At 43.4% G+C, this 17,024-nt stretch overlaps 1 protein-coding gene across 1 annotated transcript in view; it reads right to left on the bottom strand.

Moving 5' to 3' along the window:
- gle1 (GLE1 RNA export mediator) overlaps positions 1-17,024 on the bottom strand; it is a 48,012-nt gene that overhangs the window by 20,828 nt on the left and 10,160 nt on the right. Inside the window, exons 4-8 of the mRNA XM_041193937.1 lie at positions 10,947-11,095; positions 9,280-9,340; positions 4,994-5,248; positions 2,035-2,248; positions 559-671 (exon numbers count right to left, since the gene is read on the bottom strand). Of these exons, the coding sequence (XP_041049871.1) occupies positions 559-671; positions 2,035-2,248; positions 4,994-5,248; positions 9,280-9,340; positions 10,947-11,095 (792 nt within the window). The remainder of the gene's footprint in view (positions 1-558; positions 672-2,034; positions 2,249-4,993; positions 5,249-9,279; positions 9,341-10,946; positions 11,096-17,024) is intronic.

Consider the following 17,024-nt stretch of genomic DNA (forward strand, 5'->3'; position numbering starts at 1 on the left):
GATTGCAACACCTCTCAAGAATGGAGGTAAACACTGCCATTTAAAAAGTTACCCACTTGTCTGAAGAGCAAATATGGATTCTGCTTCCACCCGTTTCTGGTAGGGCATTCATGTCTCAACAACCTGTGTGCAGTGCAGAGTCACCTGAATGGTACCGGAGGTGAAAGTGTTAAATTATGAGAATAGATTGCATAGACTAGACTTAAGTTCCCTTGAGTAAAGATGACTAGTTGGGCTCTTTAAGATAATTAAAGGAATTGATAGGGTAGAGAGGGGAAGAAAACAATTGCCTCTGGTGGGGGAGTCCAGAACAAAAAGGATAACCTTAAAATTAGAGCTAGGCTGTTCAGGGGTGATGTCAGGAAGCACTTCTTCAAACAAAGGGTAGTGTTGATCTGGAACGTTGCCCCAAAACACTATTGGGGGTCAAGTGAAAATTTCCAAGCTGAGAATGATACTTCTGTGATCTAGACTTTGTTATCAATGTCAACAGAGGGGAGACACCTGATATCAAAAACACTTTACAATTTAAAACACAAGTATTTAACATTATTTTACCTTGGAATCCTTGCTGTTGTTAAGATCATTAATAGATGCTGCACATTGGTCACAAATGTCCTGCAACTGTTGGTACCACTGCATGGTGCTTGAATCTGCCTTTATCTGCAGACCTGCAATTTAATTTAAAAAATATCGCAAAACAGCTTGCTCATCTTAAACTTATTCAAAGGTTAGCAAATTTCAGAGCCAGTCTAAAAAGAATAAAAAACAGCTACCGACGTCTCAAAGCACTTTACTGCCAATGAAGTGCTTTTGAATAGTCACTGTTGTAATGCAGGAAATGTGGCAGCCAATATGCAGATTCTCACAAAGGGGATGCAATGTGATAACGACCAGATAACCTGTTTTAGAGATGCTGGTCGAGGGTAAACATTGGGGTAACTCCCCTGCTCTTCTTTGAAATAGTGCTATGGGATCTTTTACACCCACCCAAATAGACAGATGAGGTCTCAGTTTAACCCCTCACCCAAAGGACTTTACTTCCAACAGTGTAGCTTTGCCTCAGTACTGCCCAGGAGCGTCAGCCTCGATTTCTGTACTCAAGCCCTGGCCTTGCATCTGGAACCTTGTGACTTAGAGGCAAGAGTGAAACCAACTGAGCCATGGCTGACAGAGAATTATTAAAACAAACATGATGGAAGCTAAACCCAAGACAGATTCTTCAAGTACAGTTATTCAAATTCAGTCTCTGGGATATTAGTCCAGTAACTTAACCACACTATTCTACCAAAAATACAAGAACCAATTTAGTTTATAAATGAAATCTGATAACGTCAAAGTCACAGTCGGTGGGTCAAAGTCCTAGAACTCCCTTCCTAACAGCACTATGGGTGTACCTACACCACATGGACTGCAGCGGTTCAAGGCAGCAGCTCTCCACCACCTTCTCAAGGGCAACTAGGGATGGGCAATAAATGCTGGCCCAGCTAGCAAAGCCCACATCTCGTGAATGGATTCATTTTTCCTAATGAAAGTGCACTGTCGAAAGGAACTCGGGCAAAGATCCAAAAACATAAAAATAGTTTTTCATGTTCCAGATTGATGACCAAACAGAGAAATGGATTTCAATGGTGTTGGGGAACGAGATCATTCGAAAAGGAAGCGAGCAAAATGGCTAATTGCTTCTGAAGTGGAAGCAGCAGCTCTTGTTCCCTCTTTGGGCAGCTGAATTTAAACCTGGCCTATGTATTAACTAGTCAGGAGCACTCTTACTCTGAACCAGAGAGCACATTCCCTTTCTCCCTCCTGTGCTCAAGTTGCTGGATGATGATGAAGAACAGATATTTCTAACATCCACAATCAACATTGAGCACATCCCAGGCAAACATATGAGTTGGAAAATATAGTTGCTGCATCATGGCTCCAGCCTCTGAAGACAATAAAGTCCAATGTTTCTACAGCTGCCCTCTCTGGATTTAAACCCCCTTCATAATTGATCAGGTTTTCACACTAGGATTACACCTTCATAATTACCTTCTTTACGACTGGTTTTCTCTTGTGGAACAGGCTTTACTATTTCAGCTTTCACTTCCTGCTTTTTCTGAAGTGCTTTCTCTTCCTCCTCCTTCATCCTCTTTTTCTCGGCAGCTGCAGCAGCAATTTTCTCATGCATCTCAGTTATCAGTTCTCGCATTTGCAGCAAGGCTCGCTCTGCATTAAGAATGTCCTCCCGATGTGGCACTCCACCCTACAAAGGGGCAAGGGTGATTTAAGAAAGAAAAGATAAGATCCAGAATGCAGCAGTCCCTGTTCTGAATGGCAGGACAGGCTTGGCAGGTCATATGGTCTACACCTGCTCCTATCTTGTGTGTCCTTTGCCTCCTGCTCACACCCCTGCCCCCAGCCCCCTCCTCTCAAATTCCTCCCCTTCCTGCACCACTCCTCTTGGAAAGGTCTTAAGTCTTGCTAAGTATGGTGCTAAGAGTACTGGCAGCCCTATCTCATGCAAGTTATCGTTCTTCATCAGCACCCCAAGCTCATTTCATCAGTGGGCTATGTGACAAATTCAATGGAGCTCTCGCCAAAATTCTGCAAATTGGCACTTGCTAGGAGGAATTAGCTTCATTGGAACTGGAGGTAATTTAGGTCAATGTTTCCGCTTCGCTGTGCTGGTCTGCGATAGTCTAAAAGGTACTATGGAGGCCTTGTTCTGAGAAAAATAACACAAGTGTGTGGCCTAAATTTAAAGGGCCTATGCATTAAAAAAATGGCCATGCACAACCACTAAGTTTTTAAAGGGAACATTAATTCAGCCCCTCAAGCTTATTCCGCCATTCAATTATATCATGGCTGATATGTGGTTTAACTCCATCTACCCACCTTTGTTCAAGAGCCCGATATCCTTATCCAGCAAAATTTTGATCAATTGCAATTTTTAATTGATCTCTATTCTCAACTGTTTTTTGGAGGGGGAAGAGTTTTAGATTTCCAATACAATTTGTATGAAGAAGTGCTTCCCGACATCACCCCTGAAAGACCTCTCTCAAATTTTAAAATTATGTCCCCTTATTCTGGATTCTGCACACCAGAGGAAATACTTTCTATCTAACGTCAACTACTTCAATCATCATAAACACCCTGGTGAGTTTACCCCAAGATCTTCTATACTCAAGGGAATACAAGCAATGTGGCCTGTCCTCATAATTTAATCCCTTTAGCCCAGTACATTCTGGTGAATTTGCAATGCACCCTGCCAACAGCTTCTTCCCAGAGGTGCAGCAACCAGACTCAGGCTCTAAATGGAGTCTGACAAGGGCATTATACAACTTTATATTTTCCACTTCTTTGTATTCCAGACGAATACTGGTATTTGCAGAAGTGTTTAATGCCAAGTGCTGGGAGGTGTCAGTTTAGAGCAGGATTACCAGATTTGTGCTGCTTTCACTAAGTTGTGATCGGAAGTGGTAACCACAGTCAACTGTTGACTTAGCAGAGTCTAATCAAACCTTGCAGCCTTTTAGTCTATAATGTCCAGTGATCCATTAAATATTCCTTTAACGACCCTCCTATCATTCCTTCTTGCCCCTCACTGAGATAAGTAGTATAGATTCTTTGAAATGGGCGGAACCTCATTGAATTTTTTTGATATGTAAACTAGTTGTTCAAAATTCATTCTTGAATTGTAAAAATAAAAGCCAACTCAGCCAAACAGATAGTAAAAATCAGGTACACTGTACACTTCTGTGTTAGGTTTAATCTTTCTCCTTCACCAAAAGACATATATTAGGAGTCTGGCAAGGGTATTGAGGGTTACAGAACCACAGTATGTGAATAGGAGTCACGAGACATGACTGACAGCCATGATCTAATTGAATGACAAAATAGGCTTGAGAGGCTGAATGGCCTATTCCATCATTCCTAGAAATCAGTATTATAATTTATACGTGAAATACAACAGATGAACCTGATGTGGAACAGCTGCTTATGCTCCTGCTCCTCAAAAATCAGAAAAACAATGTTATCCATTTAAAAAACTATTAATTTAAATCCTTTTGTTTTTCAACAAACCGCCTTCAAGACACTCCCTAAAACCTACCTCTCTGAACCTGTCTCCATGGCTCCTTACGTGACTCGGTGTCAAGTTTTGTTTAATATGCTCCTTTGAAAAACCTTAGGATAATTAACTACATTAAAGGCACTATAGAAATGCAAGTTGTTGTCGAACCAAACAAGCAGAACAAACCCTTTGATTCAACTGAGTGCCTGAAGTTGTCTAAGAAGCTTCAAGCCAAGCTACAAAGAAATCCAACTTTTTCCCTTCCCATCTCTGAAAGATGTGACTCCATTCTAAGTTAGGTTACCATGGGCACTGGGAAGTCTCCAGTAACTATTTTCAGCAAAGCCTCAACACTGAACATCAACTGGCTGCTGAATGGTGGTAGGAAGGGGGTGAGTGGTTAAGAATCACAAGCAAGTCTGATCAACAGTCTGTGCACACGCACACATAAACTCATAATTTCTCCCCCTTTCACCCATGGCACTGAAAACATATTGCATCTACAGTGCTTTACAGGAGCATTATCAAAGAAAATTTAACACCAAGTTGCATATGGGTAGTTTTTAATGGGTGAGCAATAACTTGGTCAAAGAGATAGGTTTTAAGGAGCCTCTTAAAGGAGGCAAGAGCAGCAGAGTGGTTTAGGGAGGGAACTCCAATGCACAGGATCTAGGCAGCTGAAGGCAAGACCACCAATGGTGGAGGAATTAAAATCAAAGATGATTAAGGGGCCAGAACTGGAGGAGAGCAGAGGTCAATTGGAAATCAGTTAACTCAGCAAAGACCAGCTGATAAAGCCTGGAATCCTCCTGTGCCACGTGGCTTTCATTCACTCACTGTGCCATCAGTGCTCTGCCTCCCCCCATACTTAGGATTTGACTCTGATAAAATTTTAACAGCAACCAGTGCCTGGCCTCATTCAGGCAACGCACACACCTCTGACTTCAGCTTAATAACTCTTGACACCAGGCTGCAGAGCTGGTTGCCACGGTTACTGTACCCTGAAAGGTCCAGTCCCACCAGCTCCTTCTGCTTGAAGTAGGGCTCAATCTGCATATTCAGATGCAGCACTTCCTCCTGGATGCAGTTCAGCCGCCGCACTCGTTCCCGACTTTCTGCCTGCCTCTGACGCTCAAGCTCCTCCTGTCGGAGTCGCTGCTGCTCAGCTTCCCGAAGTTTCAGATTCAGGTTCTGCATTGAACAAAAGAAATGAATATTGAAAGATGGCTGAGAGAGAAGGGAACATGTTGATAAAAAAATGAAAAAAAATGTTCACTTTTCATGGCCTCAGGACATCTCAAAGTGCTTTACAGCCTACGAAGTACTTCTTGAAATGTCGTCACACTTTTTAAAGTGTGAAATTTAGGAAACGCAGCAGCCAATGTGCACTCAGCAAACTCCCATACACGTAATGTGATAATGATCAGACAATCTGATTGAGGGATAAATAGGGGGCCGAGCACTGGGGAGAACTTCTCCACTCTATCAAAATAACACCAAGGTACATCAAGCGTTCTTCTGATGTTTTGCTAGTGGCTGTTTGCGCTGTCAACGTGGTGCACGCGCAATTCTATGGTTTACTCCATGACGTCATTTGGAGTGACAGAGTAGGCTGCAGCCAAGACAGAAATAAAGGAAAATAAACTGCAATTATATCTTTGGTGACAAATCTAGTTTTTAGCTTTCAGTTCTAGACGAGGGTCAGTGGTCTGAACTGTTAACCCAAGCTTCTACACAAATACTGCAAGACCTGCTAATTTTGTCCAGCATTTTCCTTTTATAGGTTATTCTTTCTGTATTTTGCCCTTTTTCCTTTTGCTTGTTTTGTTGTTGGAAAATTACATCAGGCAACTGGAGAGCTGACAGGCTAATAAAAAATGTGCAGTATAAGGTGTGCAATGTTGTGGGATGTTTTACAGGCTGGACTAGCATTAGTCTATACTATAGCTAGTCTCTGTTTACATCCTAGTATTTGTAGCCAGCAGAGGCATAGGCTATTGTAATGCAAATAGGCCTAGGTCTACCATACATACGGTAGCTATATCACAACCGAAAACCAAAAATACCTGAATGCCGAAACTCAATCGGCCCCAAAGGTTCCCTGATAAAGGATACTTGACCTGTAGTCCACTCCTTATTCAATAACTATTGACTTAGGAATAATGCTCAACAATGATACTGTAGCTTTCAAAGCTAAGTTTTTAAATAAGTGTTGCACTGAATTGTAAATTACAACGCAGAAACAGACCTTTAACCCAACCTGTCTGCTCCAGTGCTTATCCCGCACACAAGCAGTGGTCCTAGCTCATTACATGCCTTGTTCTTATATCCTTTTATTCCCCTGTCCTCCAACCTCCAGCTTGTTAAGTATCGGCAAGATCTCCGCTTCATTTGCTAATTCCATTAGATATAGGGTATTTGCCAGAGTATTTCCCCCCTCCCACAACCCTTCTTATTGGACCTAGGTTCTTCTGTCTCTCTCAGGACATACATTACATAAGTCCAGAGTGGGGTTAAATATGGAAATTTCTGGTCATGATTTTTTTTCCCCATTCATTCAAGGGATATTGGCTTTGCCGTCTAGGCCAGCATTTATTGCCCATCCCTAATTGCTTTTGTGAAAGTGGTGGTGAGCTGCCCTCTTGAACCGCTGCAGTCCATGTGGTGCAGGTACACCCACAGTGCTGTTAGGGAAGGAGTACCAGGATTTTGACCCAGCAACAATGAAGGAATAGGTAATGAATGGCTTGGAAGGGAACTTCCAGGTGGTGGTGCTCCCGTGTATCTGCTGCCCTTGTGCTTCTAGATGGTAGTGGTTGTAGGTTTGGAAGGTGCTGTCGAAGGAGCTTTGTTTCTGAAGTGCATCTTGTAGATAGTACACACTGCTGCCACTGTGCGTCAGTGGTGGAGGGAGTGAATGTTTGTGGATGGGTGCCAATCAAGCGGGCTGCTTTAACATGGATGGTGTCAAGCTTCTTGAGTGTTGTGGGACTTGGCAAGGGGAGAGTATTCCATCACACTTCTGACGTGCCCTGTAGATTGTGGATAGTCCTTGGGGAGTCAGGAGGCAAGTTACTCATTGCAGGATTCCTAGCCTCTGACCTGCTCTTGCAGCCACAGTATTTATATGGCTAGTCCAATTCAGTTTCAAAGGTAGCCCCCAGGATGTTGATAGTGGGGGAATTTAGCGATAGTAATGCCATTGAATGTCAAGGAGCGATGGTTAGATTCTCTCTTGTTGGAGATAGTCATTGCCTGGCATTTGTATGGTGCTAATGTTACTTGGCACTTGTCAGCCCAAACCTGGATGTCGTCCAGGTCTTGCTGGATTTGGACATGGACTGCTTCAGTATCTGAGAAGCTGCGAATGGTGCTGAACATGGTGCAATCATCAGCAAACGTCCCCACTTCAAACCTTATGACGGAAGGAAGGTCATTGATGGAGCACCTGAAGATGGTTGGGCCTAGGACACTATCCTGAGGAACCTGCAGTGATGTCCTGGAGCTGAGATGACTGACCTCCAACAACTGCAACCATCTTCCTTTGTGCTAGGAATGACTCCAACCAGCAGGAAGTTTTCCCCCTGATTCCCATGCACTCCAATTTTGTTCGGGCTACTTGATACCACACTTGGTCAAATGCTGCCTTGATGTCAAGGGGGTCACTCTCACCTTGGGAGTTCAGCTCTATTGTTCATGTTTGAAGCAAGGCTGTAATGAGGTCAGGAGCTGAATGGCCCTGGCAGAACCCAAACTGAGCGTCAATAAGCAGGTTATTGCTAAGCAAATGCCACTTGATAGTACTGTTGATGACCCCTTCCATCACTTGACTGATGATTGAGAATAGACTGATAGGGCGGCAATTGGCTGGGTTGGATTTGTTCTGCTTCTTGTGTATAGGACAATGCCTGGGCAATTTTCCACATGGCCAGGTAGATGCCAGTGTTGCAGCTGTACTGGAACAGCTTGGCTAGGGGCATGGCAAGTTCTGGAGCACAAGTCTTCAGTACTATTGCCAGTATATTGTCAGGGCCCATAGCCTTTGCAGTATCCAGTGCCTTCAGTCGTTTCTGGATATCACGTGGAGTGAATCGAATTGGCTGAAAACCGGCATCTGAGATGCTGGGGACATTCGGAGGAGGCCAAGATGGATCACCCACTCGGCATTTCTGGCTAAAGATTGTAGCAAATGCTTCAGCCATCTCTTTTGCATTGACACGCTGGGCTCCCCCATCACTGAGGATGGGGATATTTGTGGAGCCTCCTCCTCCAGTGAGCTGTTTAATTGTCCACAACTTCTCATTCATGGCTGAATGCGGCAGGACTGCAGAGCTTAGATCTAATCCATTGGTTGTGGAATCACTTAGCTCTGTCTATCACTTGCTGCTTATGCTGTTTGGCATGCAAGTAGTCCTGTGTTGTAGCTTCACCAAGTTGACCCCTCATTTTTAGGTAGGCTTGGTGCTGCTCCTGGCATGCTCTCCTGCACTCTTCATTGAACCAGAATTGATCCCGTGGCTTGCTTGGAATAGTATAGTAGAGTAGGGGATATGCCAGGCCATAAGGTTACAGTTGGGTTTAAGTACAATTCTGTTGGTGATGGCCCACAGGACTTCATGGTTGCTCAGTCTTGAGTTGCTACATCTGTTTGAAATCTTTCTCATTTAGCACGGCGGTAGTGCCACACATGATGGAGTGTATCCTCAATGTGAAGATGGGACTTCATCTCCACAAGGACCGTGCGGTGGTCACTGCTATTGGTACTGTCATGGACAGCAGGCAGATTGGTGCGGATGCAGTCAAGTCTGTTTTTCCCTCACCATCTGTCACAGGCTTAGTCTAGCAGCTATGTCCTTTAGGATCAACCAACTTGGTCAGTAGCAGTGCCACTGAGCAATGAACATTGAAGCTCTGCACCCAGAGTACATTCAGCACCCTTGCCACCCTCAATGCTTCTTCCAAGTGGTGTTCAACCAAGTGGTGGTCATTTCCATATACTCATGCAACACTCTCAGAAAAAGAAAAAGGCTCTTCCTTCTCTCTACTCTAAATCTTTTAAATGTAATCATACATCTATGTTTTGGAGACCTCATTCACTAGAAACATTCCATCTACTCTCTCCTATCCCTTTCTAAATTTAAACACCTCTTTCAAATCACCCTGTAATTTTCTAGCAATGGGCTTACTGCAATAGATTGTGCTCACATTTCATGGCTCTGTACCTTAGCTCTGCGGCGATGCTCTTCCTTTAACTTTTCTTGACGTCCTTGAGCTTCAAGTGACCTGTAAGGTTTTAAATTTCACAGTCGATGTTCATCTCCTTTCCCCAGGTGAAGGGTTTACAGGTATGGCTTGTATTTGTATACAACACAAAATAAGAAACATTTGCAGGGCTACGGAGCACAAAGAGATTAATTGTGTAACTCTTTCAGAGATTCAACATAGGTACGATGGATGGAATGGCCTCCTTCTATGTCCTTTTTGTTCATTCATGGGATATCTGTGTCACTGGCAAGGCCAGCATTTAAAACCCATCCAAAATTGCCCCGAGAAAGTGGTGGTGAGCCGCCTTCTTAAACAGCTGCAATCTGTCATGTTATAGGCACACCCACAGTTCTGTTAGCTAGGGAGTTCCAGGATTTTGACCAAGCAACACTGAAGAAAAGGTGATATTTTCAAGTGAGGATGGCGTATGACTTGGAGGAGAATTTGCAGGTGGTGGTGCTCCTATGCATCTGCTGCCATTGCCTTTCAAGGTGGTAGAGATTACGGGTTTGATAGGTGCAGTTGAAGGAACAAGTTGCTGCAGTGCATCTTGTAGATGGTACCCACTGCTTCCGCTGTGGACCAATGGTGGAGGGAGTGAATGTTTAAGCTGGTGGATGCCAAAGGGGTGCCAATCAAGTAGGCTACTTCTTCCTGGATGGTGCTGTGCTTCTGAGTGCTGCTAGAGCTGCACTCATCCAGGCAAGTGGGAAGTATTCCATCACACTCCTGACTTGTACCTTGTTGATGGTGGAAATCCTTTGGCAAGTCAGGTGCTGAGTTATGATTCTATGATTGGGAATAACTAGAAAATTGCTTTCCGCAACGAGCTGAGGAATAACATGGAAGGGAAATTCAGACTAAATTATTCAGACTTATTTTTCCTTTTTATAAAGAATAAATTGGAAAACTAATGACTTTAGGTGTGAAAGTTGAACTCAGGGCTGTCTGCTATTCTAATGAAAGGTCCCCAATAGCATTCAGAAATTAAACTAAATGTATCTTTAATGCCAAATTGATCATTGTATAAGAGTGAAAATAGTTCTGAAGGAAATTATCACTGCAAATAATGGTCCATCTGTTCCTCTTCCAACCAACATAAATATTGCCCGGGACATCACAGACACCTGCTCTTTGAAATAGTGCCATGCAATCTTTTAATTCACCGTAGGGGAGCAGACAGGGTCTCAATGTACCATCTCATCTGAGGTGCAGCACCACTGATAATGTAGTACTCCCTCAGCATTGCATTGGAAGCACAGCCTAGAATATGTACCCAAGGCCCAGGAGTGGGACTTGAACCCATGACTTTCTTGTTGTGATGGGCCTGTAGAGGCTAAGGAGTTTGAGGGGACAGCATTAAAGGAGGAGGAAAAAAAACCATACCAGCCCTTTTGCAGGAGGATTGGGGATGGGGGTGGGGGGCGCACAATATAAATGCAAAGCAGAAGCTGAATAAGTATTTCAGTACAAGTTATTTTAAGATTACTTTTACTCATCACATATAACCAATTATTGAGTTGACTAAGGGGCCGTGTTCTGTTGTTTAATTACAAAGCACAAGAGAAAATATGGAAAAAAAATTCTACCATGCCCCTTCCTGGAGCCCTTGCACAGTTCCTACCCTTTCTCCATCATGTCACGCATCTCCTCATATTCCTGACGTTGTCGGAGCTCCAGGGACTCTTCAAATCGTTTTAATAGTTCAGCTGCTGTGTTTGAGAAACTCTGTACAGCTTTCTGCTGCAGTTCCCGGCGATGCTTCAGTTCAGCCTAGAGCAAAAGCCAGAAAGAAACTGCATTGAAACAGTGCCTGGACACGTCCCTGGAACTTCACAATGTGCTTCAAGATCAACAAATTACTTTGTCATTGACGTTAGTCACTAAGGCAATCCAGTAGTCAATTACACACAGCAAAATTCCACAAATTGTGAAATTGAGATCAATGACTGATCAATTTGCTTTTAGCATTGTTGATTGAGGGATAAATATTGGTCAGGTTACCGGTGCTGTATATTCTAATCTTAGTTTTGAATTATGTCAGCAAATGTCTAAGGGCCAAACCTTGATGATTGTTATTGCCAGAAGAAGGATATTTATTTTGGATAATTATGCTAAATTTTATTGTACTATTAACAATTCGGTCTCATTTGATCTTGTGGTTATATTTGACAGGAGTACCATTGTTACAGTATATGTTACATCAGCTGAGAAAATAACCACAGCACCTGGTGGAAGTGGTGGCATCACCTACAAGATGCATAGCAGCAAGATCCTTCTAAGGATCCTTCGTGACCTTTACCACCAAGAAGAAAAAGTGCAGTAGATGCATGGGCACACCACCACCTGCAAGAACCCTCCCGAGGCACAAACCACCCTGACGTGCAACTACATTGCCATTCTTTCATCATCGCTGTGTCAAAGTCCTGGAATCCCTTCCCAACAGCACTATGAGAACATTGCCACTATACAGGCTACAGTGGGCTTTTTTTATTTATTCGCTCATGGGATGTGGCATAACTGGCTGGACCAGGATTTATTGCCAACCCCTAATTGCCCTCGAGAACGTGGTGGTGAGCTGTTTTCTTGAAGCACTGCAGTCCATGTGGTGTAGGTTGCTAGGAAGTGCTGCTAGGGAGGGAGTTCCAAGATTTTGACCCAGCAACAGTGAAGAAACGGCAATATATTTCCAAGTCAGGATAGTGTGTGGCTTGGAGAGGAACTTGCAAGTGGTAGTGTTCCCATCCATCTGTATCCCTTGTCCTTCTAGTAGTAGAGGTTGCGGGTTTAGAAGATGCTGTTGAAGGAGCCTTAGTGAGTTATTGCAGTGCATCTAGTAGATGGTACACACTGCTACTACTGTGCATCAGTGGTGGAGGTAGTCAAGCTTCTCAAGTGCACTCATCCAAGCAAGTGGACAGCATTCCATCACACTTCTGACTTGAGCCTTGTAGGTGGTGAACAGGCTTTGGGGAGTGAGGTGGTGAGTTACTTGCCACAGAATTCCCAGCCTCTGACCTGCTCTTGCAGCCACAGTATTTATATTGCTGGCCCAGTCAGTTCCTGGTTAATGATAACTCCCAGGATGTTGATAGGAAGAGATTCAGAGATGATAATACCATTGATCATCATGGAGAGATGGTCAGATTCTCTTTTGTTGGAGGTGGTCATGGCCTGACACTTGTGTGGTGCGAATGTTACTTGCAGTCACCTTCTCACAGGCAATTAGGGAAGGGCAATAAATACCAGCCTTGCTAATGATACTCACAACACATGAATGACATCCGTTAATGACAGGCCCAAATTCGTATCCATTGGACATGCTACTCAATAGGCCAGACAGCCTTACTTGAAAATAAGCTTTTAAAAAAAAAGCTTGCTAGATTTGTGCAAGAGCGATAAGCTACTGCGTGATATATGAGACAAGGTTCGTGCTCACGGTTCGCTATGTCCATGTATGTATGGGCTGCCCAAGACACACAAAAGCGATGCTATGACTGGTTCTGTACAACATGAATTAGCCAAATAGTTGGGCGAATTGTTACAACCAGTTTTGACCAAGTTTTCCACATACACGGTGAAGGGCTCCTTCACATTTGTGAAAGCTGTACAGGACTTGCACATCGATAGCAATGCTGTGTCCATGTGCTCAGTTGACATTGCTACCCTATTCACCAATATTCCACTTAAGGAAGCCATAGATATTTGCGCTGCAGCACTATATCATGGCGATCTAGGCTCACGACCATTGCGTGAATCAGTATTCATTGAACTTATGAACACAGCAACTTGCGCAGTTGAATTCAGTTTTAATTACATCATGTATGCCCAAATAGATGGTGTTACCATGGAATCTCCTCTTGGCCCATCTCTTGCAAACATCTTTTTTGGGTTCCATGAGAAACATGTCTTCGATGGAATGACATCTAACATTCTGCCTCTCACATATTTCAATATATGGATGATACGTTTGCTATATTTAAATCCGCAGCTGCATGTAACAATTTCCTTACATGTCTTAATGAGCTCTTTCCTGCACTCAAACTCATCTATGAAATGAAGCAGCCAAATGAACTCCCCTTAATTGAGATGCTAGTTGAGAAATCTGCCACGGGGTTGTCTACCACAGTCTACCGCAAGCCTCCCTTCACTGATCAACATATATGTTGGGATTCTTACAGGTCCATGCGCTTTAAGAATGGCCTTACTGGCAACCTTTTCAATAGGCCCCCCCGAGCCATTTGCTCACCATGTGAGATTGATGTTGAAATAGGGGCATCAAAGACATCCTGCAAGATAACGATTACCATGACCAGATCATTTCACGCTGTATATCGCGCAAACTCATGAATGGGCCTAAGGCCGTCACCTTCGGCCCTGAAAAGTGCCCAGTCTACCTCAGATCACCCTGAAAGGGCAAGGTATCTCAAACATTTGAGCACAGGTGAAGCTATCTGTTTCACACTACTAGGCAGTAGCAAGGCGAGCGGTATTTGCCACTAACCGGATGCTGCCGTCAAGCCAAAGAGGTGCTCTGCCTATCACATAAATGAGTAACGTGGTATATGAATTTCAGTGCCAGTCTGATGCTAGGTATGTAGGCCGTACGTCACAAAGACTGGTGGATTGTATCAAACAGCATGTCCCAGTCACTGTTTGCAACGTACCAAACCGGCCCATGCTTGCAAAACTCAAAACACAGTGTCCAACATTAGATGTGATTCTGCAACTGAACAACATTTGCTAAATAATCCTCAATGTGCTGAGAATTACGCTGCCAATAAATTTAAGATTGTCAGTCGGGCTTGCAATGTGGCACATTTACGTGCATTGGAAGCTACATATATTAATACACAGGGCCCTGTTCCTTGTAGACAGAAAGAACATGCCCATATACTGCGCCTGTTTCAGCTAAACAAAATAAGCGACAGCCATTAACTGACTCATTCCTCAGGGCAATGTCTTGACCAATCAGAGTCAAGCTGCCTGCTTTAAATTTCAAACAATGCTTGGCAGTTAACTGTCAGTCACCATCAGTGGTCGATTTTCCATGGCAACGCCACTTACCACCAATCAGCACTCTTTACATACAGTTTAAATTGTTTTCCCCTTTATATTCTTGCAAGTGTCCAGATGAGTGCAAGGCAAAAGGCTGAGACATGTCTCTTTTTTCAGCAATACTCAAAAAAAACTATTGCAGTTTTGCATATTAAACTGCTTTTCAGATGGTTTTGGGAGGAGTGAATGGACAGGTCAGGGGTCTTTATCTGTTCGACACTGTTTGAATGGGTCTTCAAAAATATTAAAAAGGAATCTCTCTGAGCTCCCTGCAATTATATCACAGTTAAAGCAATTTAATCACCTGCCTGATATTTCAGGCGGGGAAAGAAAGGATACCATAGCTGCGTAAGGTAGCAAACCAACTTAAACAAACTTCAAATTAAGTGATTTTCATTATTTTCACATTTGCTCAAGTGAAGCCATAAACACCGGCACACAACAATTGAATCAAATGGCCTATTTCGGTGGTGTAGACTTGAACAATTTCTGCTGGCTGAGGAGTCTAGCATAAGGAGGCATAGCCTAAGAATTAGAGCCAGGCCTTTCAGCAGCAACACCTTTGTCAAATCTCTGAGCTCCCATCTATCCCTGACCTTCTATTTTGCTGCACTGCACGCCCATCACCGCCGCGCGCCGCGCCGCCCCCCCCCCCACTTCAACAACATAAAATCCATCACATTTCTCCTTCTCCAGCTCTGAAGAGGTGCCACATAGACTTGAAACGTTAACTCTGTTTCTCTCTCCACAGATGCTGCCAGACCTGCTGTGTTGTTCCAGCATTTCCTGCTTTTATTTCAGATTTACAGCATCCGCAATATTTTGCTTTTATTTTAGTTGACTCCTTGAAGCTTGGACAAGGGTGTGACAGGAGTCATCAGCACAGGCTTGATTAAACAAATGGCCTCCTCCTGTGCTGTATTAATGATGCCCTGTACCATAAACACCACAACCCATCATGGATGCACCTCACTTGGCATATGTATTAGAAATGCCATTGCCTGTGGAGTCGTACCCAGACTTTCTTCAGGAAGGAGGAGTAATGAGAAAGAAGGAAAACAAGGGGAGATGTTCTTCAGCCTGGGCCTACACAACTGTGAATAAACAGAAAACAAACAGATGTGGGACTGAGAAGAAATGAAGGCACTCAGGATTTGGGAGTGGAATTCAGTTTGATTGCCAGATGTATAAATTATTTCAACTCTCAAGACGATTCAGCATCTGGCAAAGTTACAGATTTGCAATGTTTTACAATGCTTGCTGGAAATGGTTGAATTAGTTTGCAAACACCAAAGATCTGTCTGAAATGCCAAAGGGGGCTGCAGAGGAATGAGTTCATTTGGTTATGGTGAGGGAACTTGAAGCAATTATTAAACAGTTTACAACATGGTTTTTATTAATCTGTTCCTATGTCATATTATAAAACAAAAAAGACAGAACACAGGAAAAAAAAAGGAAAAAAGAAAACACCACCATAAAAAGTTTTTTTTTAAACTAGTCAAAAACATGGTCGTCAAACTGGAATCCATGAAACTTAAGAATCAGTGAAAGGGTCAAATTTTCACTTAGCTGGGCTGGATAGACTGAAGTGCAGAGTTTCAAGAGTTCTGCATTCTATAATTTTACTTGCATATGTTGACTTGCTCACACTTCATTTCAGTGTAAAGTGTTTTTACTAATAATAGGACCTACTTTCTCTCGGTTAGCTGATGTTATATTTCATTGTTATTTGACAGGAGTCCCCAAGGCAATGATTTGAAAACTGTTCTATGATCTCTCCAAATTAAACCATTCCTAATTAAAAACAAGATAGGGAATAGGCAGGTATTAAAATAAACATTGTTTAAACAGTTTCATTATGCTTAAAGAATTACAGAAAATGCTGCTTCTGTAACCCTCATCCTGCAAGTTCAGACAACCTCTCGTGAATTCAGGCTGCCCAATTTCCCCATCACCAAATGTCAAGACATTATTTCCAGGACTGTCACTGACCTCATCTCCTCTGAAGATCTTCCCTCCATAGCCTCCAACCCCACACAGTCTCCTTCCCAAAATCTACAAACAGGACTGTCCTGGTAAACTCATTGCTTCAGCCTGTTCCTGCCCCACTGAACTAATTTATTCCTATCGTGACTAATATTTCTCCCGTTCTCCAGTCTCTTCCCACCTACATTCAAGATTCTTCTGATACCCTACATCATTTTGACAATTTCCAGTTTCCTGGCCGTAATCGCTGCCTCCTCACTATGGGCATCCAATACCTCTACACCTCCAACCCCCACTGGGGGCTCTCTGCTGCCAAATTGGACAGAGGCCCAAACAACCCCCACCCACCATCACCCTCCTCTGCCTAGCAAAAGTTGTTGGCTCTTTCAACAATTTCTTCTTTAACTTGTCTCACTTCCTCCAAATAAAATGTGTGGCTATGGATACCTGCATGGACCCTAGTTATGCATGACTTCCTGTGAGGTATCTGGAACATTCCTTGCTCCAGTCCTACTCAGGCCCCCTCCCACAATTCTTTTTCCGGTGCATTGATGACTATATTAGTGCTGCTTTGTGCTCTGGACTAGAACTGGAGTGCTCATCAATTTTGCTTCCAACTTCCACTCCTCTCTCATATTCACATGGTCCATCTCTGACA

The sequence above is a fragment of the Carcharodon carcharias genome, chromosome 8, assembly GCF_017639515.1.
Source record: "Carcharodon carcharias isolate sCarCar2 chromosome 8, sCarCar2.pri, whole genome shotgun sequence".
NCBI classification, from domain to species: Eukaryota; Metazoa; Chordata; class Chondrichthyes; order Lamniformes; family Lamnidae; genus Carcharodon; species Carcharodon carcharias.